This window comes from Carettochelys insculpta, chromosome 21 (genome assembly GCF_033958435.1).
Source record: "Carettochelys insculpta isolate YL-2023 chromosome 21, ASM3395843v1, whole genome shotgun sequence".
Classification (NCBI taxonomy): Eukaryota; Metazoa; Chordata; order Testudines; family Carettochelyidae; genus Carettochelys; species Carettochelys insculpta.
In genome coordinates, this window is record NC_134157.1 from 8711582 (window position 1) to 8739286 (window position 27705).

At 57.5% G+C, this 27705-nt stretch overlaps 1 protein-coding gene across 2 annotated transcripts in view; it reads right to left on the reverse strand.

The window, feature by feature from the left end:
* The window catches only part of STXBP1 (syntaxin binding protein 1), an 80592-nt gene that overhangs the window by 10798 nt on the left and 42089 nt on the right, over nucleotides 1–27705 (reverse strand). For both annotated transcript variants that reach the window (XM_075015251.1, XM_075015252.1), the window contains exons 7-18: nucleotides 24487–24635; nucleotides 23717–23801; nucleotides 20725–20855; nucleotides 18669–18776; nucleotides 14003–14063; nucleotides 13203–13268; nucleotides 12266–12346; nucleotides 11889–12027; nucleotides 10970–11079; nucleotides 9892–9993; nucleotides 4874–4959; nucleotides 3607–3761 (exon numbers count right to left, since the gene is read on the reverse strand). In XM_075015251.1, the coding sequence (XP_074871352.1) occupies nucleotides 3607–3761; nucleotides 4874–4959; nucleotides 9892–9993; nucleotides 10970–11079; nucleotides 11889–12027; nucleotides 12266–12346; nucleotides 13203–13268; nucleotides 14003–14063; nucleotides 18669–18776; nucleotides 20725–20855; nucleotides 23717–23801; nucleotides 24487–24635 (1273 nt within the window). The remainder of the gene's footprint in view (nucleotides 1–3606; nucleotides 3762–4873; nucleotides 4960–9891; nucleotides 9994–10969; nucleotides 11080–11888; nucleotides 12028–12265; nucleotides 12347–13202; nucleotides 13269–14002; nucleotides 14064–18668; nucleotides 18777–20724; nucleotides 20856–23716; nucleotides 23802–24486; nucleotides 24636–27705) is intronic.

Genomic DNA, 27705 nt, shown 5'->3' on the forward strand with positions numbered 1-27705 from the left:
GAGCTGTCATTCAAGCAAGGTGTTGGGTTTCCCTTAGCCACCACACCTGACCCACAACTTCTCCTGCTACTCCAGACCTGGCCCCACCCAAAGCACAAAGTGCCCCCAGTGCACATCAGTCAGGACCTGGCAGGGACAAGGCCAGCCTGCCCCTGTCAGAATCATGCACTAGCCAGTCCCTCTCCCCGGAGTGTTTGTGACTCCTTACTCCGCCACTGCCAGCTGGATCTTGGCTGTACCCTGGGATGTAAACACATTTCACTGCCCCTGTGGCAGCAACTCCAAGCCTCTGCGCTGGAAAAGGAGACCTGTGGAGATGTGTATGTTTCCTGACCACAGAAAGCCAACAAGATGCAACTGGAATCAATCGACTCTCATGCTTCTGGGCCAAATCAGACCACTTCAAGGGATAGGAAGGAAACTCACTTTTTTGTCTACCTCCTCACCCAACCACAGGAATGGCACTGAAAAACGGGCTGGGGGGCGAGAGCTCACCTTCCCCTTAACCAATAAATATCAGGGCTTCATACCAAATGGACCGAAGGGGAAAAATCCATTGCAATCAACTGACTGCACAGACTGTGCTGAGAGACTGTGTCATACACTTTCAAAGAAACTGAGCAACCACCTGTCAGCCTCCTATATAGCAAACAGGAAAATATCAAAAAAGCACCCTCAAAACCAGAGACTCTCATTGAAAAAACAACCTCCACACAAACCTCCATGTGGCTGGACTTTACTAAAGCAAGACGGGTTTACAATGCACACTTCACTTCTCTACAGAGGAAAAAGGACTGTAAACTACCTAAATGCCTACTTGCCACATGGAACCACAATAGTGGTACCCTTAACTCACCCAGCAATATTGTCAATCTATACAAGTACACACTCGAGCCCAGCAGAAGAGTTGGCCCTATCTTGGGACTCTCTTTGTGCCCCACCACCCACACAAACATGGTACAGTTCTGCAGGGATCTGGAAGCCTACTTTCACCATCTCCAACTCAAGGAATACTTCCAACGCGACACTGAACGGTGCCCTGAGCAGAGATACTCTCCTGCCAACAGTACAAGAAGAAGAACTCTGCCTGGACTCCTCCTGGTGGTCAAAACAACAGACTGGGCCAATGCATAGAGCGTTCCTGCTGCCACACACAGGCAGAAATTGTGGAAAAGCAGCATTGCTTGCCCCATAACTTCAACTGTGCAGAACACAATGCCGTCCACTGCCTCAGAAGCAACTCTGCCATTATAACCCAAGAGGCTGACAAAGGAGGTGCAGTTGTCATCATGAATAGGACAGACTACCAAAAGGCAGCTACCAAGCTGCTCTCCAACACCACATTCTACAGGCTACTATCCTCTGACCCCACTGAGGAGTACCTAAAGAAACTACACCATCTGCTCAAGATAGTCCCTACAAAAGCACAGGAACAAATCTACACAGACACACCCTTAGAGCCTCAACCAGGATTATTCTGCCTGCTACCCGAGATCCATAAACCTGGAAATCCTGGATGCCCCATCATCTCAGGCATTGGCACGCTCACTGCATGACTGTCTGGATACGTGGACTCTCCACTCTGATCCTACACTACCAGCACTCTTAGTTATCTTCGAGACACCACCAACTTCCTGAGGAAACTGCAGTGCATTGGTGACCTTCCTGAAAACACCATCCTGGCCACCATGGATGTAGAGGCCCTTTACGCCAATATCGCACTGGAGGATGGACTCCAAGCTATTGGAAACAGTAGCCCTCATGATGCCACGGCACAACCAGTGGCGGAGCTTTGTGACTTTATACTCTCCCACAACGCTTTCAGATTTAGGGACAATTTATACTTTCAAAACAGTGGCCTGGCTATGGGCACCTGCCTGGCCCCACAGTATGCCAACATTTTTATGGCTGACCTGGAACAGCGCTTCCTCGGCTCTCATCCTCTAGCGCCCCTCCTCTAGTTGCGCTCCATTGATGAAATCATCATCTGGACCCATGGGAAGGAGGCTCTTGAAGAATTCCATTGTGATTTCAACAGTTTCCACCCCACCATCAACCTTAGCCTGGACCAGTCCACACAAGAGATCCACTTCCCAGCCACTACAGTGTAAATAAGGAATGGTCACATAAACACCACCCTATACCAGAAACCTACTGACCACTATGCTTACCTACAAGCCTCCAACTTCCATCCAGAGCACACTACATGATCCATTGTCTACAGCCAGGCACTAAGGTACAACCACATTTGCTCCTGTCCTTCAGACAAACACCTATAGGACCTATACCAAGCTTTCTTAAAATTACAGTATCCACCTAAGGAAGTGAGGAAACAGATTGACAGAGCCAGATGTGTACCCAGAAGCCACCTGCTACAAGACAGGCCCAACAAGGAAAACAACAGAACACCACTGGCCATCACATATAAACCCCAGCTGAAACCTCTCCAGTGCATCATCAGTGATCTGCAATCCATCCTGGACAATGACTCCTCACTCTTACAAACCTTGGGAGGCAGGTCAGTCCTCCCCTACAGACAGCTTGCCAGCCTGAAACAAATTCTCACCAGCAACTATAGACCACAATACAGTAACTCTAAACCTGGAACCAATCCCTGCAACAAACCTTGGTGCCAACTCTGCTCACATATCTACACCAGCGACACCATCACAGGACCTAATCACATCAGCCATGTCATCAGGGGCTCATTCACCTGCACATGTACTAATGTGATACATGCCATCATGGGCCAGCAATGCCCCACTGCAATATACATTGGCCAAACTGGACAGTTTCTAGGTAAAAGAATAAATGGACACAAATTAGACATCAGGAATGGTAAACATATAAGAACCTGTAGGAGAACACTTCACTCTCCCTGGACACTCAATAGCAAATTTAAAAGTAGCCATCCTACAACAAAAAAAATTCAAAAAGAGACTCCGAAGAGAAACTGCAGAGCTGCAACTCATTTGCAAATTTAACACCATCAACCAAGGATTGAATAGAGACTGGGAGTGGCTGGCCACTTACAAAAGCAGTTTCTCCTCTCTTGGTGTTCACATCTCCACATCAGCTGCTAGAAGAAGGCCACATCCTCCCTGACTGAAGTGAGCTTGTTAACTCTGGCCCTCCTCTTGATTGGTACTCCCTCCTTCTCATGAGCCTGTCTATTTACACCTGCCCCTGGAATTTCCACTCCAGTGCATCTGACGAAACAGGCTTTGCCCGCAAAAGCTGATGCTCCAATAAGTCTGATAGTTTATAAGGTGCCACAGGACTTCTCATTGCTTCTGTGGATACAGACTAATACAGCTTCCCCTCTGATACTATTAAATATTGGCCACTGCCAGAGCCAGGATGCCAAACTCAAAGGGTCAGTGACCCATAGGGGCAAACTCTGAGTGCGCAGGTGGGTAGGGGAAAATCAAGCTTCCTACACTGGTCCTTCCCACATGGTCATCTGGAAACTGGATTTTGCTTGCTCGCCATCAGCACAGCGAGGAAGGGTGTTCAGAGAGAGGGTGAGACACAGAAGCATGGGATGGAGCCAGACTGCGTGATGGAGCTGGGTGTGGCTCTGCCCGAGCCACCCGTGGGACTCACCTATTAGCACCTCCCACTTCCCGCTGGCTTGCGTCACCTCATAGGCACAGCGCATCTCGCTCAGGCTCACGCCTCCCAGGATGAAGATGATGAGGCGAGGGCCAGTCCTGTACTCACCGGGGGCCTTGTTCTTGTGCCAGTGTCCATAGCGGGCACTGGAGAAGGAAGAGGAGAGGGAGTGAGATGAAACACAGCATAGATACCCTGCATGGAGGCCACTCGGAAATCACACCACACGCTGTTAATCAACTCCCGTGGCTGCTCATTACTCCAGTAAAGCAAAGGCCTCCACAACCAATTCCCCAGGGTGAAAGCTCTGAGCTCGTGTCTGAACACATGACAGGGAGTCAGGGCTCCTGGATTTCACTCCCTCTGCAGTTCTGAACAACTACCTTTAGGGGAACCTTTGCAGGGAGGTTAACAATGCTGCCCGCCCTCCTGGGGCTGTTGGAAGGGCTTATTAGGGGTTGGGTTTTTTTGGAGGGGGGCAGTTAAGAAGTGCTAAATATGACTAGAACACAGGCAGCAGTAGTAAAAGTTGGTACTGTTTTACAGGAACAGTGAGCGATCAGACTCGCTGCAGGCATGGCTGGGGGTCCTATCCGCACAGCAAACAGAATGAGAGATCGGTCCTGGGCCAGGCTAGGCCTGCAGCAAGGGGCTGCATTGCTGGCTGCCAGGGCCGCTGAGTATCACGCACACTGTGTGGAACAAGGCAAGTTCAGGCAGGCAGCAAGGGGTTAAAAGGTATCCCAGGAAGATAAGCTGTGGCTGGGGGACTCAGCAGTCCTGTCAGTTCCCGGCCCTGCCACATGTCATGTTGGGCAAGTCCTTTATCTCCCTGTGCCTCGGTTCCCATCTCTACAAGGGCTCTGACAAGGGCTTATGGGGAGGACACTTCAAACCGGGTGCTCCCATTGGCCAGAAACAAGCCAATGGGATTGCACTGGGGGCGGGGGCAGCACGGGAACCTTCTCCCACCTCCAGCTGGCTCACAGTGGCTGCAAGACGGAGCCTTCCACCCACTTTGCTCAGTGGGGTGTGTGCAGAGTGGGGGCGGGGCAGGGAGCTTGCCTGAGGCTCCCCCATGTCTGTGGGCTGGATCGGGGGTCTTGGTGGGCTGGGCCGGGCCACAAGAGCAGAGATGGCCTCACTGTGAGCCCCACCAAGTCCTGACACCACCAAAGGGGGCAGAGAGGCGAGGCAGATACGAGGGTCCAAGCTGCACCCCTCTGGGAAGGGCCCTGCTGCCCGCGGCCGTACCCACCTGACAGCAGTCGTGCTGAAGGAGGCCGAGGAGCGGGTGGAGATGTAGGGGTAGTGCTTGGTGTCCAGCTTGTCCTCAATGGTGTCCTGGCGAGAGAAGAACCTATGTCAGCAATTTAGCGGGGGAGGCAGCGTAAAGCTGTCTGGCTTGGAGCTCCAGTTCTGCTCATCGGGCAGCCTGCTGGACCCAGCTGTGGCGGTCGCTCCCAGGGGACGGACCCTTCCCCCTGGCGCCTCAGCAGAATTCCTCCAGGCCTGTCCCAGTGAACAGAGCCCAGCAACCCCGAGCTGCAGCATAGTCTAGAACAGGGTGTGCAAAGGGGAGGGGAGCACCTCAAGGGTATGAAATTTTGCAAGAGGCAGGGAAGCATGTTTGGCTGCTGTATCTCAAGCTCATCCAGCTCATTGAAAATGTCGAACTACATGATTGTTTTTATGGCTGAGTATTCACATTTATATATCGATTAGTACAATTTTTACATGCTACACACAGCAAACGCCTCTCCAGCAGCCCCGGAACCGAGAGGTTGCCGGATATTCAAATATTCTGGATACTAGAGAGCTATACCTAGCAATGCCTAATGCTAAAGAAAAACAAGATTAGGTATTAAAAAACAAACAAAAATGTCTGCAGAGCACTTTACTTACCAACAACAGGAGCACTGTACACTGTCATAGTGCATTTGCTGTATTTATTTGTATTTACTTTCCCTGCATTGTATGTATGGAAAACATTACTAAAATTTACTGATGGTGAAAATGCTGGTTCTTTGAGAGTTCTGGAGGACAGAATGCCGGACAGAAAAGACTTTATTGAACTTATTTTCTTGCACACACCAAAAGGATGTTTTCCCCTATGCATACAACCGAGATTTCCAGCAGTTTGGATTATATTAGACCAGGCGGGACCCCTGCTAATTGCAGCAATGAAAAGTGGCCCCGATATAACATGTTTACTCCCCCCTGGTCTAGCAAACTTCCCACTGTGCCAGCCCAGGCAGGGATGGAGGAAATGACCCTTGGGGCCCTTCCAGCCCAGCATGTCTGTGATTCTGTAGGTTTCCCTGCTCTTTCCCGGGCTGCCCAGCCAGCCCAATGAGCACGTCCCTCTCTTTGCAGCTGCAACTAACGTGTGTTTAGAGCATGGCGAAAACCTAAGCCATGTGCCTTGCTGACCCGTTCTGCAATAAAATCCCAACGGCTGTCCCTTGCCCTGCAAGTTCCTGGTGCCTCCATCACTCCTGACTGAGCACTGGGGGCAGAACAGGAGCCAGCAGCTGTTTGGCTCCAGAATGGGGGCTTTGTCTCGAAGCCACTTCCTGTCACCCACTGACAGGCTAACGATTATGTTCAGCTCCCCCCATGCTGTGCCATGCACCCTTAATGAGCCATTGTCATCTGCTCTAAAGACACTACCCTCCCCCTGCAGAACTGGGGCAGGGCTGAGCCAGGGGTCACAGAGCTCTGATTAGTGCCTCCTTATTGCCACTGACTGCAGTGATGCAGGGGAGAGCCTGGCTGGTGGGGAAAGCTTGGGCAGTGACTCAGCCAGGGATAAACCCAAACCTCGGGCCACCGGCAGCTGCTCTGTCTGCTCTCCGCCCAGCTTAGGGGGTGGTTCCTAGCACTTGCCAAGGGGTCATTAGGTTGATTATGTGGCAGTTCGGAAAGACGGGTGGGTTAACTTTTTTCTGCTCACAAGAGCTCCGTGTTCACCCAATTCCTCTGTCACCTCTCGTCTCCCTGACACCCCCATTGTAAAATATTGGCTACCCTTCCAGGCCCCCTACTGGGGGACTCAACTCCCCCCCCTGCTTACGCCCCCCCCCCCGCCGCACACGCAGGGCCTTCACAGCATCAGTAACACCCAGAGCATTGCCAGACTGGGTCTCAGCAGGGATCCATCTCCTCAGGCTGAAGGTCATTTAAAAATCTTCTGGCTGCCAGGGCCTGGCTGCAGACCCCTGGAGGGGGTGCGGCCTTGGGCAGAAGGGGCGGGGCTGGGGACCAGCCTCTCCCAGCCAGCCATTCAGAGCTGCATAGTGTTTGCCTCCTGGGGTTCTGGCAGCAATTGAAAGGGTCTAGGGCTTGCCAGCAGCCCGCCGGGCGCTGGGGCAGCTCCCTCTTTTGTTCCCCACCCATCAGCCGTCCACTCCCCACTCTCCCGTCAGCTGCCCTGCTGGTAGGGCCTTGCCACAGCAGTGCTGTAATGGCAGCTGTGCATAGGCCAGTCCCAGCAGCTACTGCTTACCAGTGTGTCGGACTGGCCTGTACCAGCCCACTTTGACCTCTGCATCTAATTCACTAACAGACTGGGAACTCTGGGGCAGCAACCACCTTTTTATTCCACTGGCCCATAGCCTGGCGCCAGCGGGCCCTGGGCCATGGCTGGGGCTCATACAAGTCACAGCTAGTCCTACCCTGGAACAGGATTCCAGGACCCTGCCTGGCTCTGCAGCCTGGAAGGTCTGAGTGGGTGTGAAGTGACAGAAGTGGCTCCATGCCGGGCTGAGCACATCCCCTGTTCACAACAGCACAGTGTTCAGTCAGCACCAGCTTGTTTGCTGCCCGCTGATTTTTGAGTTCTCGGCCGTTCTGACGTGATGAATTATAGCTGTGTGGCGTCCAGCTGCCCCACAGGGCGCACGCGAGTCGGGGACAACCTCCGCGGCCATGGGGGTTCTGGATGTGACCTGGAGACAGTTTGTTTGCTCTTGCCTAGGGGCAAGGCTGCCAAATTCTGCTGCTTTCCACCTGTGTAGTTCTTGTCCTACCAGTATTACTAAAGCGACAGACATGTAAGGCCAGGGCAGGCGGAGTGAGATGCATGCTGAGTGCTCACAACACTCCCTGGGAGAGCCACGTGCTCCCTCTGCACCCAACCAAAAGGCTGCCCCCCCCCCCACTCGCCCCGCACAGATTCTAGGTGCACAAGCACAATTAGCTCAGAAGCCGCAGCTTGCGACCCCGATCCAGGTTATCACAACCTTGCACCCCACGGAGATGAACGAGGGCCACTCATGCAGCCCACTCACTAGCCCAAGTTGCCCATTGCCGGCATGGACACGGGTCTCAGCATCCTTGACTATTTGGCTATTAGAGGTAACTCAACCAATCACCACTTCTACTCTACAGCTCATTTGCCTTCAATGATTTCATTGGCTGAATGAGGGGACTGCACGGCTGGTGGATCACTTGGCCTCTCTGCCACCCACACAAATGTCCCAGGACAATCCTTCCCAGCCCCACGAGACAGCCAGTGTGCACAAGTTGCCCTTCTCCACAGCACACACCCTGCTGTGCCACCCACACAAATTCACACAGCCACCACACAGCAACACAACCAGCACAAACAAGAACCCCACACCTCACTCTGAGTCGCAAAGGTCTGATGAGTCAGTGTGAAGTGACAAAGCCAGAGGAGAGGGCTTCTCCTTTAGAGCAGCATCCAGCTGACTCAGCCCTGGGACCAGCCATCTGATACCATTCAGCTCTGCGGGGGTACACTAGTGAGGAGGAATTGCACCAGTACAACAGCACAGTCCTGGGTCACTACTAACCAGTAAGTCTCGCCCCAAGGGAAGTGGCAAATTGGGGAATGGGGAGTTATGGACTAATATGAGTAGGGTGGGGAAATAACTGGCTAGGATTTACTCCTCTGCAGCCAAGCTGAGGATCAGCAGCTGCTGGACATGCAGGGGACGGGGCTCCAGCATTCTCCTTTGGAAGGTGTAAACAGTTTCAAGCTTTCTTGTGTCAGCCGCAGGCTGGGTCCGAGTGGACAGAGCCACATTTCCAAGGCGCTGGCTGTGTTCCTCCTCAGGGCTGTCTTTTGCCTTTGGGTGGCAGCATAGGGAAGGGTCCTGCACCCCTGAGAAATTAACACCTGAACAGCTTGGCCCCAGTTTGCCCGCCAAGGCTGCACAGCTGCAGTCTGAGAGTAGGTTTATTATTACAGTGCTTAAACCTGAAAGGTCAGATTGGAAACCGTCCTTGTTCAAACCCAGCACTGCTCTCTGGGCTGGGCAGGATCAGAAACGTTGACGTGTTCCTGAGGTGAGTGGGGATGGAGTGTGGTTATGTCCTTACTTCCCCCACCACAGCATCCCCACCCCTCGCCATGCGACAGCAGAGGGCGGGGATGTGACTCGCTCGCAAAGAGGCCAGAGCGTGGGGCCTGGCTTTCAGAAGTGACTCCCCCACCCCCCAGCTCCACCTCACGCTGCGCTCCTGAATGAACACAGCCCGAAATGGAACGGGGGTTGTCTCCCAGCGTGCTCTCTGACAGCCCGGCTCTGCTTGCTGAACGGAGGGATGCAGCCCAGCCAGGCCATGTTCCAGAGCAGGGGTGAGCAAAGTGGGGGGCAGGCCCCCTCAGGGAGGAGGCCTGAAATGTCATAAGGTGGGGGGGGTGCAGCATGATTGGCTGCTGGGTCTCAGGCTCAGGCATCTCACTAAACGCGTTGAAGTATGTTACCGTTTTCATGGATGCGTAGTCACATTTATATACCGATTCGTCAGAGCATCCTAGCACACTAGAGCTGGGAGGGACCTCGAGAGGTCATCCAGTCCAGCCCTGCCTGGGCCACCCCCCATAGCTGTCTGAAGTTTTCACATTCCACAGACTTATCTTCTTACACGTGCCAAAAAGGTGGGTTTTGGTTTGGGGTTTTTTCCATTGGAACATAACTGCCATTTCCACCAGTGACGAGTCCATCAGACGGGTCGGAGGCCCCTGCTCACTGCAGGGCTGAAAAGGGGCCCGGCGCACACAGCTGGCTCTCCCCTGTTCTAGAGGCCCAGCTGCTCCTGGAAGCAAGCGAATGCCTCAATTAATCGTTTGGTTCATGGTAGCGCTTAGGAGCCCCAGTCAGGGACATGACGCTGTTGTGCTCAGGGCTGTGTAGGCACAGAACAGCCCCTGCCTCAAAGTACCTGGATCTTGCTGCAGCCACATGGCAGCTCCCACCAGCAATATTCCCGGTGCCCTCCTTGGCCCTGCACCCCTCTCCGATTTACCTCCATAATGTCCTTCACGACCGGGGTCCACCGCGAGAGCTGGTAGGTCTGCTCGCTGATACGCTCCTTCCGCTCCGGCTTGCTCCTGCGACGCAAGGTCGACTGCACACAAATGACACAGGCACAGGGTCCTTCCAAAGCGGGCTTGGGGCAGGAGCCTACAGGACCCTCTCTTCCCCCCTAGAAGTGCTCCTGCCACTCGGCTCTGGGCTGGAGGAGGGGAAGCAGTTTGCAGGCCCTGGCTTGGGCCATGCTGGCCCTGTGCCTTCAGGGCTTTCCTGGGCCAGCAAATGGGCGTTTCCAGTGGAGATAAAAACACTGAGGAGTTCCCCTCCTGACCTCTCCCCTCAGGTAAGATCCCTGGTGCAGAGAATCACACTGCTGGGGGATTCACAGGGACAAGGCACTATCACTCAGACCCCGCCACAGGACTCTGCAACCAGCTGCTAACCTCTGCTGGTGCAGAGGGGCTGCTGAACAGAGAGAGGGGTCACAGCCTGTTTTTATGACGTCTCTGGGGCTGGGAAGTGGCAGGGGCAGGCCTGGGTCTTGCTCCCTGCCTCTCTTCCACATGGTTCTATTGATTCTCAGTCACTGACATCTTGGCAACTCTGGGGGGTCTCAGACCCACCTCAGACAGGTCCTGGCATGCTGGAGCCACAGCCCTCTGACCCAGAGGTGACAGCCCCAGCTGGCCCCATATGCACTAATTCTCCCTCATTCCCTCCGTGCATTCGCTCCTTCCTGTCCTGTTCTGTGGGGTTGCTCAGCACCAGCCATTTGGGACGTAATTACAGTCCCAAAGCCGTGAAGAATTCAGCCGTCACTTTAGTGGTCACTTCCTGCTGGTGTCTACCAGAGAGCAGCTAACCCTGATCCAGGCTCGTTAATGGGAGGAGGTTATTGGAGCCCATCATGGAGAACCAGAGCCAGTCACGCCCTGGTAGTGCAGGCAGAACAACATGCTTGCAGCTGGGGCTATATCGGCCAGTTGGAAGCGAGCCTGGGCGGGGTTGGTGCTCAGCACAGGACACAGACTTGGAAGTCCTGGTTCAGCAGGGGGCTATTGCACACTTACGTCTGTGATGATGGGCACCCCGAGGTGGGCCATGTTGGTGATGATCTCGCTGTCCTCCGGAGGGATCTGAGCGTGCTGGATCAGTTTGTTCAGGTTCTCCTCGGTGATCCCTAGGAAGGCAGTGGGGAAACAGTTTCCCAAACTGACACTGGGGTCAGACTTCACCACCTTTCAATCATCAGCTGGATTCCTCATCATGAGGCTCCTCACTCAATGCAAGAGGGCCCCTGTTGCTCCGATCCCATCTCCCACTCCCCACCTTCAGTCACTTGCTACCCCCCCTTGCCGCTGCAGCTCTAGGCATTGGTCCTGCATCTGGCACCAGCTCAGGAAGCTCGGTGGTGCAGGAGGCATCAGAAGTCCTGGGTTTTGTCCTGGCTACGCCCCTGAACTAACCACTAGGTGAGTGCGTAAATCGCTTTCCTGGGCCAAGCCTCCATTCCCTCCTTCCATAAGAGGAGGCTGGTACTCTGCCCTTGGCGGGCTGCATGCTGCTGGAACGTTTGCAAAGCGCTGTAAGGCCAAAGGGCGAAGCGCTGAGCAGGGTTTGGGAATCCTTGTAAAGGGCACGACGGTGGTGAGCACAGGGAGTCACATCTAATCTTTGTGGCTAATGCCCTGTGCATGGGTTAAACACTTCTCTAGGTTCTGGGTGTAAAGCAGCACACCCAGCATGTGACTTCCCAGGCAGTAGCTCCAATTCCTTGTCCAAGGGGGGGTCTGGCCCTTCCCACCAATTGGCAGTGGCCTGTTATCCACATCCAAAGAGCCAGCACTGGGCTCTGCCCCCACCTCTTTCCTTCCACTCCCCTTCTGTACCATATTGCCTTCCTCTCGCCCTCCCCTCATTGTCTGTCCCCGTTCACCTGTGCCAAGAGGAGCCCCCCTGCCCCAGCCCCATCAGCAGGTTCTCCCGTACCATTCTTCAGGAAGATGTAGAGCAGGATGATGCGGATCTTGTCGTAGGTGCTGACGTTCCCGTCCAGCAGGATTGGGACAATGGCCCTCATGGGGTCCTTGATCTTCTCCCCTTCGGCATCGGTGCCCATGGCCAGGTCCTGCCGAGAACACACACACTCATTACCTCTTAGTCCTGGAGTCACCCAGGGCAGTGACGCAATCTGCCATGGGGAGCGCTGAGTTAGCATCACAGTGGGGCGTGGAGGCTGGGGAAGGAAGGATTCTGCACAGGGGGCTGCAGGATCTTTGGGCTCTGAGGCTGCATTTGAGCTGGGGCAGAGAGCAGGTGGTGGCAGAGGGTGGGTGGGGAAGGAGGGACAGGGAGGAGGCCAGCACCTGCTCGACTCGACAGAGCTTATCCACGGTGCCTTGGTAGTGCTTCATGCAGTCCTCAGCCAGGTGCAGGTGGGTCGAGTACTGTGGAGACACAAAAGGGTCAGGCACAGGCCTAGCAGTAGCAGCAGCACTAGGTTCCCCAGCACATACAACTGGCTCAGTGGTCCAGGCCCCCAGCGTTGGGAGACTGCCCCGAGCCCCTCTCTCCCACCTCCCAGGCACGCAGCTCTGGCAGGGAAATGGACTCTGCTAAAACATCCTTTCCCGCTGTGACTGCAGAGAGGCCCCTGCTGATGGCAGAACAAGTCGGGGATTTCAAGCTTCTCCGCCTGGCATAACACTGAGGGGGGTGGTTCTTCTTCCTCCTCGCCCCAGCCTCGCCAGAGCCTTCGCCTTTTTCCATGCTAACACATAATACTGGACAACAACAGGCTGTTGACTAAGACATAGCAGAGACACCTGGGTTTTAGAACCAGCTCTGCCACTGACCTGCTGGGGTGACCTTGGGCATGTCATTTTCCTTCTTGCCTGTGCTCTCTATTTAGATGTTAAGCTCTTTGGGGCCAGGACTGTCTCCTGCTATATAACTGTACAGTCCCTTGAACAATGGGCCCTTAAGTTCCACTGAGACCCCTAACTCTACTGCAACAATAACCAATAAATTCAGCAAGGTATTTCCTGCGACTACCTTCTGTCTGAGGATGATTCACTGCCCAGCCTCCTACACCAGCCCTCTTTCCTCCAGCCCCCTCAACCTCACTTGTTTGGGACCGGAGCTCTCGTCATATAAGGGCTCCACTGATCATGGCTGGCCCTAGAGCTCTGTTCAAGAACTGCTGCCCTAGCCTAGGGAGAAAGGCCGGCAGCTCACGTGGAAAGCTGCTCCAGCCCAGATGCCCTCTTGTGAGCAGCAGCGCGTCTCCCTCAGTCATTTTACCTTGCTGAGTTCCTTCTGGTACTGGGGCATCTTCTTCAGCATCTGGGACAGGTCGCGCATGGTGGTCTGCAGGGAAAGGAGAGGGCATGATTTCCGCAGCTGTGCCTTTGCCAGTGAGGGGAGGAAGGACAGGAAGATCACACCACTAGGAGCAGCTCATGCAGGGCTCTCCAGGTGCCTGCTGGTGGTCATCAGGACATCCCCGACGCTCCTCCAGGGGCATGAGATAAACTTTCATGCTTCAGAGCCAAACTTGGCTGGGGATCAGGAGGAAACCTTCCCCCAGCTGCCTGTTGCCGAGCTTCTCGCACCTTCCTCCGAAGGAGCTGGTGCTGACCCCTGCCAGAGACACGACCCTGGACCTCTCCAGCCTGGAGTTCCTGTGTCCCTCAGTGTCCGGCACTGTCCCCTGGCTGATGCGAGACACCGAGAGTGATGGAGCATTGACGGGATACCGTCGGGCAAGTCTTGTCTTGCTAGGATGTGATGCTGATACCTCCTCCCTTTCTCCCCTCGTAGCCCCCCCACCCAGAGCTTACGACCACGTCCGTGGGGAGCTGATCAGTATTTGGGCCTCTGGTAATGACGTGGATGGCCCACTGCCCTTGCTTGCTTCTAGAAGGGCCCACTTGTGGCAGGTGGGAGGTAGGGGCCCTTGGCATCTTGCAGGATTGGGCTCAAGCTTCCATGCAGACCCACCCCTTCCCCTGCCCAGTCTTTGGGAAGGTCTCACACAGCTCCAGTGCTGGGGGTGGGCCCACTTAGCAGGACAGGGGTCCTCACACAAGCCAGGGCATCACCTTCTCGCCTGTGCTCATCCTCTTGCTGGAGGAAAATTCCTTTAGCGAGCGGGTGACCTCCCTGGAAAGAAGGGGGCACACGGATCAGCCACCAGCTCAGTGCCGACTCAGCCTGGCCCCCGCCCTCCACTGTCCCCTGCAGCTTCGCTCCTCCCTTTCCCAAGCCACTCCCTGCCCCACTGGAGTTTGCCCCTGAGGCCTGGCTCAGGGGGCAGCAGGTTAAAAGCCCAGGAATCCAAGCCCCACAGTAAGACGGGCCCGTCTGCAGCGGTGAGACCCCCCAGTTCCTCTTCGTTTCCAGCGTGCGCTCCCATCCACCCCAGAGAGCGACTGGCCGGCCCTGTAGCACGTGGAAGGCAGCCGCCTTCACCAGACGCTCACTCCCTGAAGGCAGGGGCGCCCCAGACGAGCCCTCTTGACAGGTGCTGAGCTGGGCAGGAGGCAGCGGCTGGGTAGCAGGGCAGTGGGAAGGGCTCTGCAGGTTTGGGGTTTGCTGAGAGGGAGGAGGAAGCAAGAGGGCCGCAATGTTCTGGCAGATCTGGGCACCCCCCTGCCTCCAGCAGAGCATGTGTAGCAGCCCCAGGTTAATGCCATGGTGTATTTCCAGCCCCGAGCCACATGCCAGCACTCCCCACACTCCGGGGCTGCCCAGAAGGGGTCTGCACACGCAGCGCAACAGCGGTGCCGAGCTGCTGTGCCTGGGGACCAAGGGGGCGTCTGGCTGTGAGACTCAGGGCAGGTCTGGTAGCTGGTGCAGCCAGAGAAGCACTGCTGCGGCCCAGACCCGCCTGACGCGGGGCGCCAGGCAAACGAGACGGGCGGTTTTGCTCTTTGTACCAGTGTGGCGCGACTAGGGGAGTGGACAGAGGTGCGAATCCTGCTCACACTAGTGCACTAAACAGCAGTGAAGCCGGGCTACCGGGGCAGCGGCCCCGATCCTGGCCGCACGCTCAGCTGGTTAGCTGCCCCACCGCACAGGTGGCCCCTGCTACATTGCTACCTTGAGTGAACTGATGTGGGCGGAGCTAAAATAGACCTGTCTACCCCCTTGGAGCTGTCTGCTCCAAGCTCCATGCAGACGAACCCTGAGACAAAAGGGGGCTGGGGCAAAACTCCAGCACAATTTTCAGTCCCTGGTCAAGAGAGGCTCAGGTAGGAATGGCTGGGGCTGCGGGGGGATTGCAGGGCAGTGGTGGAGCCGTGTGTGGAGGTTCGGGTAAGAATGGCTGGGGCTGCGGGGGGATCGCAGGGCAGTGGTGGAGCCGTGTGTGGAGGTTCGGGTAGGAATGGCTGGGGCTGCAGGGGGATCGCAGGGCAGTGGTGGAGGCGTGTGTGGAGGTTCGGGTAGGAATGGCTGGGGCTGCGGGGGGATCGCAGGGCACTTGTGGAGCCGTGTGCGGAGGTTCGGGTAGGAATGGCTGGGGCTGGTGGGGATTTCAGGGCAGTGGTGGAGCCGTGTGTGGAGGTTCGGGTAGGAATGGCTGGGGCTGGTGGGGATTTCAGGGCAGTGGTGGAGCCGTGTGTGGAGGTTTGGGTAGGAATGGCTGGGGCTGGTGGGGATTTCAGGGCAGTGGTGGAGCCGTGTGTGGAGGTTCGGGTGGGAATGGCTGGGGCTGGTGGGGATTTCAGGGCAGTGGTGGAGCCGTGTGTGGAGGTTTGGGTAGGAATGGCTGGGGCTGCGGGGGGATCGCAGGGCAGTGGTGGAGCCGTGTGCGGAGGTTCGGGTGGGAATGGCTGGGGCTGGTGGGGATTTCAGGGCAGTGGTGGAGCCGTGTGTGGAGGTTTGGGTAGGAATGGCTGGGGCTGCGGGGGGATCGCAGGGCACTGGTGGAGCCGTGTGCGGAGGTTCGGGTAGGAATGGCTGGGGCTGCGGGGGGATCGCAGGGCAGTGGTGGAGCCGTGTGCGGAGGTTCGGGTAGGAATGGCTGGGGCTGGGGGGGGAACGCAGGGCACTGGTGGAGCCGTGTGCGGAGGTTCGGGTAGGAATGGCTGGGGCTGCGGGGGGATCGCAGGGCAGTGGTGGAGCCGTGTGCGGAGGTTCGGGTAGGAATGGCTGGGGCTGCGGGGGGATTGCAGGGCAGTGGTCGAGCCGTGGGTGGAGGTTCGGGTGGGAATGGCTGGGGCTGGTGGGGATTTCAGGGCAGTGGTGGAGCCGTGTGTGGAGGTTCGGGTAGGAATGGCTGGGGCTGCGGGGGGATCGCAGGGCAGTGGTGGAGCCGTGTGCGGAGGTTCGGGTAGGAATGGCTGGGGCTGCGGGGGGATTGCAGGGCAGTGGTCGAGCCGTGGGTGGAGGTTCGGGTGGGAATGGCTGGGGCTGGTGGGGATTTCAGGGCAGTGGTGGAGCCGTGTGTGGAGGTTTGGGTAGGAATGGCTGGGGCTGGTGGGGATTTCAGGGCAGTGGTGGAGCCGTGTGTGGAGGTTCGGGTGGGAATGGCTGGGGCTGGTGGGGATTTCAGGGCAGTGGTGGAGCCGTGTGTGGAGGTTTGGGTAGGAATGGCTGGGGCTGCGGGGGGATCGCAGGGCAGTGGTGGAGCCGTGTGCGGAGGTTCGGGTGGGAATGGCTGGGGCTGGTGGGGATTTCAGGGCAGTGGTGGAGCCGTGTGTGGAGGTTTGGGTAGGAATGGCTGGGGCTGCGGGGGGATCGCAGGGCACTGGTGGAGCCGTGTGCGGAGGTTCGGGTAGGAATGGCTGGGGCTGCGGGGGGATCGCAGGGCAGTGGTGGAGCCGTGTGCGGAGGTTCGGGTAGGAATGGCTGGGGCTGGGGGGGGATCGCAGGGCAGTGGTGGAGCCGTGTGCGGAGGTTTGGGTAGGAATGGCTGGGGCTGGGGGGGGATCGCAGGGCAGTGGTGGAGCCGTGTGCGGAGGTTCGGGTAGGAATGGCTGGGGCTGCGGGGGGATCGCAGGGCAGTGGTGGAGCCGTGTGCGGAGGTTCGGGTAGGAATGGCTGGGGCTGCGGGGGGATTGCAGGGCAGTGGTCGAGCCGTGGGTGGAGGTTCGGGTGGGAATGGCTGGGGCTGGTGGGGATTTCAGGGCAGTGGTGGAGCCGTGTGTGGAGGTTCGGGTAGGAATGGCTGGGGCTGCGGGGGGATCGCAGGGCACTGGTGGAGCCGTGTGCGGAGGTTCGGGTAGGAATGGCTGGGGCTGCGGGGGGATTGCAGGGCACTGGTGGAGCCGTGTGCGGAGGTTCGGGTAGGAATGGCTGGGGCTGCGGGGGGATTGCAGGGCAGTGGTCGAGCCGTGGGTGGAGGTTCGGGTGGGAATGGCTGGGGCTGGTGGGGATTTCAGGGCAGTGGTGGAGCCGTGTGTGGAGGTTCGGGTAGGAATGGCTGGGGCTGCGGGGGGATCGCAGGGCAGTGGTGGAGCCGTGTGTGGAGGTTTGGGTAGGAATGGCTGGGGCTGCGGGGGGATCGCAGGGCACTGGTGGAGCCGTGTGTGGAGGTTCGGGTAGGAATGGCTGGGGCTGGTGGGGATTTCAGGGCAGTGGTGGAGCCGTGTGTGGAGGTTCGGGTGGGAATGGCTGGGGCTGCGGGGGGATCGCAGGGCACTGGTGGAGCCGTGTGCGGAGGTTCGGGTGGGAATGGCTGGGGCTGTGGGGGGATCGCAGGGCACTGGTGGAGCCGTGTGCGGAGGTTCGGGTAGGAATGGCTGGGGCTGCGGGGGGATCGCAGGGCACTGGTGGAGCCGTGTGCGGAGGTTCGGGTAGGAATGGCTGGGGCTGCGGGGGGATTGCAGGGCAGTGGTTGAGCCGTGGGTGGAGGTTCGGGTGGGAATGGCTGGGGCTGTGGGGGGATCGCAGGGCACTGGTGGAGCCGTGTGTGGAGGTTCGGGTGGGAATGGCTGGGGCTGTCGGGGGATCGCAGGGCACTGGTGGAGCCGTGGGTGGAGGTTCGGGTGGGAATGGCTGGGGCTGCGGGGGGATCGCAGGGCACTGGTGGAGCCGTGTGTGGAGGTTTGGGTAGGAATGGCTGGGGCTGCGGAGGGATCGCAGGGCAGTGGTGGAGCCGTGTGTGGAGGTTCGGGTAGGAATGGCTGGGGCTGCAGGGGGATCGCAGGGCAGTGGTGGAGCCGTGTGCGGAGGTTTGGGTAGGAATGGCTGGGGCTGGGGGGGATCGCAGGGCAGTGGTGGAGCCGTGTGCGGAGGTTTGGGTAGGAATGGCTGGGGCTGGGGGGGATCGCAGGGCAGTGGTGGAGCCGTGTGTGGAGGTTTGGGTAGGAATGGCTGGGGCTGGGGGGGGATCGCAGGGCAGTGGTGGAGCTGTGTGCGGAGGTTCGGGTAGGAATGGCTGGGGCTGCGGGGGGATCGCAGGGCAGTGGTGGAGCTGTGTGTGGAGGTTCGGGTAGGAATGGCTGGGGCTGCGGGGGGATCGCAGGGCAGTGGTGGAGCCGTGTGTGGAGGTTCGGGTAGGAATGGCTGGGGCTGCGGGGGGATCGCAGGGCACTGGTGGAGCTGTGGAAGTCAAAGAAGACCCAGACTAGAGCAGTGAGCGCACGTCGGGGCTGGGGTGTGTTGGCAGAGCTGGGCTGAAATACTGAGGCAGTGCGGTGCTCTCACTCCTCAGCCTGCCCCGGGATCAACTCCTGCCGGACGCACGAGTGTGAAGGAACCTGCTGGATGGACTGTCCCGCCAGCTGTGCCTCGCGGGCGGGGGCCAGGGCAGGCACTCACTGGGACACCTCCGCAATGTGCTTGTGGCGTAAGGTGATCCAGAGGTCATCGTCCTCGTCCAGGAGAACCTCCTTCACCCGGGCCTCCCCAATGCCACTCGTCTCGTACCTGGGGAGAGGAGCAGAGCTGTCACGGAGGGTGGGGGGCAGAGACACACAGCAGCTCCTCTCCCCAATGGAGACAACTCCATCCCTGTCCACACCTCTCCTCAGCCCCATCAGCACCTGCGCCCCCAGCCAGAAAGGGCAGGGACAAGACCGTGCATGTCTCACACGACACCCACCCCAGCACCCAGAGGTGTCTCTGCAGGGGCACGGAACCAGTGCAGCCCACAGGAGGTGTGTCAGCCCCAGGCAGCGCTGTGCTCCATCTCCAGGTGGGTCCCACGCTCGGTAGGACTCTCCTTAGGACAGTCTGGGTATTTGTACAGGGCCTGCAGCTCTGGGGGTCTGGTCTGAGCCCAGGGATCTGAGCTGCTACCACCACACAGACAGTAGGACAACAGGTGACAGGGACGGGCTCGTAAAGTCTGCAGCTAGTCATGGCTGATTGCAGGGAGCTCTGTCACCTGCTCGCACTCTGGCGCAGAACCAGAACAGGACGTCGTGTGCCCCCTGGAATGGACTCGGGGGAACCCACGTTCCAGGCTCTTGTGGCTGGGTTCAGAGCGGAATCACAGAACACTGGGACTGGAAGGGATCTCGAGAGGCCATTGAGTCCAGCTCCCTGCCCCAATGGCAGGACCAAGTACTGTCTAAACCATCCCTGACAGACATCTATCTAACCTGTTTTCAAATATCTCCAGCGATGGAGATTCCACAACCTCCCTTGGCAATTTATTCCACTGTTTGATCACCCTGACAGTTAGGAACTTTTTCCTAATGTCCAACCTAAACCTCCCTTGCTGCAGTTTAAGTCCATTGCCTCTTGTTCTATCCTCAGAGGCCAAGAAGAACAAGTTTTCTCCCTCCTCCTTATGACTCCCTTTTAGATACCTGAAAACTGCTGTCATGTCTCCCCTCAATCTTCTCTTTTCCAAACTAAACAAGCCCAGTTCTTTCAGCCTCTCTACATAGGTCACATTCTCTAGACCTTTAATCATTCTTGTCGCTCTTTTCTGGACCCTCTCTAGTTTCTCCACGTCTTTGAGGAACGAGAGAGGAGACAGGGGGGCGTTTGCTTTCTTTCTGACTTTGCAGTCTTCTCTCACGTAACCTGACCCATGCCCCTGGATCTTCCCCACTTTACGGGGCGTAGCAGTGGGGACTAATACACAGTGGGAGAAGGGCAGCAAAACATCAGCCAATTTCACCTCACTCCACCCAAAGAAAAAGAAAAACCAAGGGGCCTGCAGGCAGTGTGGCCTAGTAGATAGAGCACTCCACTGACACTCAGGAGACCTCAGTTTTATTCCTGGCTCTACCAATTCCCAACAGCAAATTGATTCGTCTCTATTTCATCTCCCCATGTCTGTCTTGCCTACTTAAACTGTAAACTCTTCAGGTCAGGAATATGGTGTCCCGATGTTTGTGCAGCACCTGATACGCTGGGGACCTGATCTCAGTCAAGGTCTCTAGGAATTACCAAAATACAAATAGCTATTAATAACAATAATAGAAGTTGACAATGGAAAAGGCCTAAGCCATCTTGCAGCTGCTCACTACTTTTCTTTTTATACGCTTGAATAGGAGCGTGATCTGTGAACTGTGAGTGGGTATTTTTCAAAGGACGCGGCCCCAGGGCTAGAAATGCCCTGTTGCTCTTTAAAGGGCTTTGCACTTCAAGTACACTGAACTTCTCAGCTGGAGGCCTCCCAGTGCTTTGCTAGTGGTAATTATTTCACACAACTCTGTTCACTACGCAGTAGGAAAAACCAGTCAAGGTGAAGGGAGGTTCAGGCCAGAATACCCAGATGTGACTTTTGAACCCTTCCAGTTTGGGTGACCCCTGTTTTACAGGGATGCCAAAGATGCACAACTCCAGGCCAAGCCGTTGACATCTTCAGGCTCCATCAGGCCGGGAGCTTCAGCTCATGGGCTGTCGCCACATTACTCACTTGTAGACGTCATTCTCAATGGGCAGCAGGTCGTAACTCATGGCCTGGAAAGTCAGCTCATGCAGCACAGGCGAGGTGGGGTCAAAGCCCCGGTCCAGGATGAGAAGCTGGGAGCGAGCTTTGTCTGGACCCTGCCGAAACAGAGAGCAAATCGTTGTCACTGAGGAGTGGGGTGGATTCCCGTTGATCAGAGTCACTAACATGGGAATCCAAGGTCCCCTCCTAAGATGTGCTCGGGTTCAGCCCAGGCTATTGGACTGGATGCAGGGATCGCTGGGTGAGTGATGCTCTAGAAGACAGAGCTCGGCCCCTGCCAGCCTAAGTTTTCATGCGTGACCTTAAAGCGGCACTAGAAATGTTCCACTTTGGAGGCAGACAGCAACTTCCTGTTCATCGTGGGTGTTTGCACCTGTGTCTCCACCTGCACACACAACAGACATCCCCACGGTGCTGCCCCAGCAGTCGGCTGTCCGGAGGACATCGGTGTGCCAGGGCAGTGCTCTGTGCCTCGGGCTCAGGGAACCAGAGAGCTCCGGGTGCATCTACTGCAAGAGAGCGGTCAGCAAAGGGCCTCACGAGGAGTCTTTATGCACAGGCAGGGCAGTAGCTGATCTGAGTCAGTGTCTAGGCTGAATTTATGGGACTAGGGCTCAGCTTGGATGTGCACTAATGGGAAAGCCAGGCCCCTATGTGGGATTTCACCCATTAGGAGAACTTGAGCCTGGCTGTGTGACGGAGTCAGCCCAGAGAGCTACAGAAGAGTAGTTCTACTGGGGAGTGAGAAAGTGGGTGGGTGTCAGTCCGCCCACAGCTACAAGATCCTCCTTCAGAGGGGGGGATCCAGTAAAAGAACACGGTCCCCCCAGAAATTCGGAAGACAACTAATCAGAGAACAGGGATGCGTGTGATGGTCATAGGGCTAAAGTGAGGGAGCCAGAAGGGGCTACTGAGCCAAGACCCCCGGACAGTGCCCACCGCACCACGAAGGCATCCAGGGAGCCCGTGGACGCTGCCCAGAGGAACTCTGCCCAGGTTCGCGAATGGACTGAGGAATGGACGTAGGCCCCAAGGAGAGTGGTAGAAGGGAAATATACTAGCCCCGGATTAAGGTGGTCCCTGTTCCCAGGGTAAACTAACAGAGGATAGCCTAGAACCAGCAGGAACTTGCCAGAATCCATCTGGGCAATCAAGCCAATTAAAACACTTGGTGCCAATTAGGTTTCCAGAGGCAAGTGAGTCAGGCTCATCTGCTGCCTGGGGCCAGTTAAGAATCAGTTCAGACTGTTTACAAAGGGCCCTGCTTCTGGCAGCTCGCTGTGGGCAAGGAGCTGAGGAGGGCAGCTGTAGTGCAGGGTCTGGCAGGAGTGTCTCTGAAAGAAGAGCCTGCGGGTAAGGCAGGTGCTGGGGAGGGCAGTGGGGAAGTGGCCCAGGGAATTGTAGCTGTCCTGTGGTGTTACTGGAGCTGGCTGCAGGCATCTGCCTTCACATGCTCCCTGGGCTGGAACCTGGAGAAAAGGATGGGCCTGGGTTCCCCCTTCCCCATTTCAGCATGGGAACAGGACTGGTTTGGGTAAAGGGGGTTGTCCTGCCCTGTACTGCTGGGAGGGGGCACGGAGAGTACGGAATGTGGGCTCCCCTCTTTCCCCCATGTTGGCCAATGATGAGAGCAGCTCAACAAGCAGCAAGCTGGTGCTGTAGAGCAGGGGTGGGGTGGCCCCCAGCCTGTGGTCCGGACCTGGACCCGGACCCTGAGGCTTGGGGCTCCCCTCTGTAGAACCTGGCCTGCAGGGGGATGCAGGGTTGGGAGCCTGAGCCTTGTGGGGCAGCCCAGGCAAACTGCAGTCCGGACGCAGACCGTGGGCTTTGCTGGGGGCCGCAGGCAGGCAGCAGCTCCAAGCTCTGCTGCTGGTGGCCGCTGTCCTCCCAGCCAGGAGAAGGGAGGGGAGCTGCAGTGGCTTCGGCAGCCTGCCTGCAGGCTTCATACTGCTGCTGTGATTGGGAGGCAGACTGGCTCAGTGGTTAGAGCAGTAGCCTTCTGAATCAGGGTTCGTGAGTTTGTGCCTTAGTGGGGGTCTCAAATGTATTTCACACCAGCTCCCAAGTACCTCGGGCTGGGGTGATGTAGGTGGTGCTAGGCCCTGCTGTGAGGGCAGGGGACTGGACGCGATAACCTTTCGAGGTCCCGTCCAGATTGGGATTCTGGCCAATCAGAGTAGGAGCAGGTGCAGAGCCACGTGTCTCTGGGGGTGCTGCAAAGCTAAGCTGTACCCCTCATCACCCAGGCCCCAGCCAGCTCCTGTGCCCCACCCCCATGCCCCAAATCCTCTTGTACCCTTCTTCTCACCTCAACCCACACCCCAGCCTGCTCCTGCACCTGCTCCTACCTCCTCCCTCCCAGACCGGGGACCACATCACTACAGTGGGGCTTTTTTTGCTTCCCACTTCCAGGGCCCCAGACTGATTGTCTAGGGTCAATGACCCCCAGCCCGAAGGAGGCTCCCCACCGCTGCCCTAGAGAAAGTGCCTCAGCTAAGGGCTGCTGTGAGCCTCCGAGATGAGCAATCCGCCTAAGACGCTGGCGCCACCCAGACTGAGTCCTGGTTTTCGCTCTGCTGCTGCTGGTTTAGGGGGTGGACTCCATCCGCTTCGCCTCCCACGCTCTGAATGTTGTCTCTCAGCTGCAGAGACCGTAAGCGCTCCGGGGCAGGGACTGGCTCTAACCAGCCTAGCACTCTGCAGCCCTGATTTTGGTGTGGGCTTTTAGGTGTTGCCCTAATGCACATGGTTATGAGTGAGCTAAGACTGCAGTTATCTACCTTCAGCTTGTACCTGTAGCATCTTGTCTTACTGATACGTGGTCGGCTCCTGCCACTTTACATCCAGGCCCAACATCCAACGAGAGAGAGGGAGAGAGCCCCCGGGTTTTCACCGAGCTGCTGAAGCTCTCCAGATCACTACAGCTAGTACGTGGCACCCTGCGGCCGGTACTCACCTCGCCCATGGTTGGGTCGTCGGCCTTGTAGGCATCCAGTTTGTCTTGGATTAGCTGAGCCAGCATGGCGTTGTCTTTGTAGTCTCTAGCGGAGGAGGAGGAGAAGAGACGTGCAAAGTTATTGCATTCCTCAGGCATCTTCCGGCCTCTCATTAACGCTCCTTAGGTGAGGGAGCCGGCTCAAAGAAAACCCTCCACGCGCAGGTATCTGAAGTCCCGCTGTTTCAGCTGCTTCGGCTTCCCAAGCACGGGGGTGTTCATGGCCCAGGTAAGCTAGGAGAGTGGCTGCATGGACTCCTCTCACCAACCTCCCTGCAACCCCCTGGGAAGGCACATGGGAAGGTGTGGCCTGGCTGGGGCTCTCAGCAGGCCCAGGCAACACACCTGTGTGGCATTCGCAGACTGCTGCCTCCCCCACCTCTCCCTGGGCAACACTCACTGTCTTCCCAGCACCTTCCCTGCCTCACTTCTGAGTCAGACTCCCAGGTGCTGCGCTCGCCTGCCTCTGCCTCTGGGGAGGAGGAAGGGGGGTGGCGCTCGCGTGGGGCCAGTGCAGAAGGAAGGACAGGCTTTGAGCTGGGCAAAGATGGAAACTGCTCTAAGGAAGTGGAAGCGCAGGAGGAGAGAGACCATGGCTGCTTGGTAGAACAGCAGATGACGGAGTAATTCCAGCCCTGCCCTACTGTGAGGGACGTAGGGTGGGGATCTCCATGAACAGACACGCGGAGGTGAAGCCTCCGGTTCGACCCCCATCCCAGGCACAGCCTCACCCTCGGTATCGGACGGCTGGGTATTCCTTCAGGGTGGCGCAGAGGGTGGCGATCTGCTCTGCCAGGCGTTCCAGGATTGGGTTCTTCATCTGGGTCTTGTGGGGGCTGTAGAAGCTTTGGAAAGAGTCGGCAGAGTCCAAGGAGTAAACCTGGAGGGGATTGGATGGTCCAAGTTGGGCTTAAATGTGGATGCAGCCAGGCTGCTGCTGCTGTGGGGCGGTAAGAGAGGGCACGTACCCTGGGGCAGGTGATTCAAAGGGCCCCAGGGCTCCTGGCTACCACCGCCGCTAGTGTGGCAGCCACATCTGGAGCTCCAGGCTCTTTAAATTGCTGCCAGAGAGCAGGCTGTGCGGCACTGGGCAGCTCTGAAGCCTCAGTAGGGGCGTTCCAAGGGCAGGCTGCCCCCGCCCCTCCCCTTCTTCCCAAAGCCCCGTCCCTTCCAGGATCATGGAGCCATGCTCCCCCGCAATGCACACCTTGCCCGAGGCCCGTGGAGGCTGTCTGCTCCCATGAATGCAACAAGAGGAGCAGCCTAGCAACGACAGGGCTAGTGGGCCTCATCCAGCTAATGGTAACGGCACCGAGCTCTTACGCAGCACGTTTCCTCAGCAGATCTCAAAGGAGGCCAGACAGGGAAACTGAGTCATGGGGCAATGACAAGATTTGTCTAAGCAGGCCAGTGGCAGAGCCAGAGCCAGAACCCGCTTCACTTGAGTCCCAATTGCCTGCTCTACCTGCTAGGCAATGCAGCCTCCCATCTACAGCAGTACTCTGATTGGATTCGCAAGGCGCTGTACAGCCCTTCACACCGCCCAGCCCACTACTGGTGCACGTCTGTAGGGAGACCCAGCAGCCAGAGCGCGCTTGGCACAGGCTGGGGCACAAGCACCAGCTTTCCTGCAAGTGGCTGGGGCACTGCTGCTCACCTCTCCTCACCTGAAAAGCACTGGAGGGGGGCTGATATTCCCGAGAGCCAGGCAGAAGGCAGCTTGTTCTCATCGTCTGGTCCAAACCTGTTCCCCCTCCCTCCCTGCAGTGGAGCTGAACGCCTGCCAGACTCATTGCCCGGTCAGGCTAATGTCTGGGAGCCTCCTCAAAAGGTCTTTGGCAACTGGGCTAACCGTAGGCCGTGGTGGAAGCCCCAGCGGGCAGGCGACCTGTCCCGGCAGAGGCAGCACACGGGCTTGTGGGAAGGGGCACAGGCGCTTGGCGCTGATGTGAGCTGCCTGACAGATGACTGGGGGATGACGCTGGCTTATTGCTGGGGGCGGGGGCTGTTCTCCCCACCTCCCAGGCCCAAGAGGGAGCTGTGGGGCCGTGGACCTGACCAGGTCCCACCACCGTTAGTTTCTTGTGCTGACACCGGCATGTTCTGAGGGGGCACCGGCAGTGCCAGCCCACCACGGTAAGACATCTCCCTCTGTGCCCACTCCAGTGAGGGCAGGTTACTGTCCCAGTCCGCAGGACTAGCAGCTCAAGTGCTTGGCTCCAGAGCACCCGGTTCAATCCCAGGTGCGTTGGCAGCAGCACTGCCAGGGGCCGCAGCAAAACTAACACCACTGTGCCCCCATTGTGGTGCTGCAGCAGCAGGCTGCTGGGCAGGCAAAACAGCCACAGGGGGCCAGCCAGCAGGGGGACTGCGCACGGGGTGAGGACAGACAGATAATTGCCACTCTCAGGGGAGTCTCCTATGTAACTAGATGCAGCCGGCTGGCTGGAGAGCAGGGAGGGCGGCTCACTGCTGTGCGTATGTATGCGAATCCCTTCCAGCAGTCACAGTGCCCCGGTGCCCGGTCAGAGTCATAGCAGTGCAGCTTCCAAGGTCCCCTACAATAATCTGCCCATGCCAGAGAAGAGCCTGCCCACTGCAGCAATGTAGCAACAGTGCACAGGGGCCTCGGGTACAGCTCGGGCATCCAACGCAGGGAGAATGTTCAGCTTCGGGTCCAGGCTCCCACCCTTCCAGAGGGTGTCTGGATCCCAAGATTGCTCTGGGCTGGCTGCAAAGAGAGGGGTTGTTTGCAACAAGTGGGTCAGGGTTTGTGGGTGGTTTGCACACGCAGGGCGCTTGGCCCCAGGCCTCTGGCTCAGGTCTCCCTCTAAAGACAACTAAAATGATAACTAACAGATCCTCAGTAAATCCCACCCCAGCACTGCCTCTACTGTCGGTATTATTATTAGCTAAAGTACAGTGCCACCCAGAGACCCCCAACTGCAAGCAGGGCTCCAGTGTGCTAGGAGCTGTACAGCCGCAGGAAGGAGAATTTTTCCCTCCTGCGTATGCCCTTTTCTGCTGCGGTAAGGGTAAAAGGGCCGTAAAAGCCCTGGTTCAAATGGGGAGAAAATTCCCACACTGCAGAAACTGGGCACCAGCTTCCCTGCTCACGCTGGCCCGGAAGGCAGCTAGGGGCTGGGCTCACACTGGACGGGATGGGGCTGTGATTCTGTATTTGGCTGGAATCAGCTGCGTTTCAGCTCAGAATCAAAAGAGCACAGCGGTGGCCTTGTGCTGCACCAGCTCCATCCGCCAGGCCGGCGGTTACACTGTGGGCCTCCCGGGGACACAGCACAGTCACCCTCCAAGGCTCCGCAGAGAACAGGTGCGGGACAGAGAGGTGCAGCAGCTTGGCTGTGCTCACACAGCAGGCCACGGGAAGGGCTGGGAATCTGGTCTCACCTCTCCTGATTCCCTGTCTCATGCCCTGTTCATGCTGCCTTTCTCCCTAGCATCAGCCTCCCAGTGTAAACACCCACCCTGCCCGCCAGGATCCCCCGGCCTGCAGAGCAGGGGAGGCGCAGCACAAGCAGGTCCCTTCCCTGCAGTACCGGCAGCGTGTGGCTGTGTTTGTGTGTGGTTTGTCCTGCACTGGGGGCGCAGCACAGCTTAGGGTGCCAAATTCTACTGCCAGCTGCTGGCACAGGCTGGCTCACCGGCGGCACGTTTGGTTGGCCCAGTGAGGTGCATTCGTGCGCCATGGCACTTATAGAGTTAATGGCTCTGAAGGCCGACTGCCATCTGTTCCCAATCATGTGGGCTGCCCCAGCAGGGCAAGGGCTTGCTCTGCAGCAGATGGCATGAGATTTTTACCCCTCCCGTGCCCTGGAGTCATTGGCCTGTCGCTGGTGGTGCCCAAGCTGCCCACCAATGGCAGGCAGTCGCAGAGGGTAGGGGGAGGAGCCCAGGCTTAATACACAGGAGAGGATCAGACCTGAGAAATA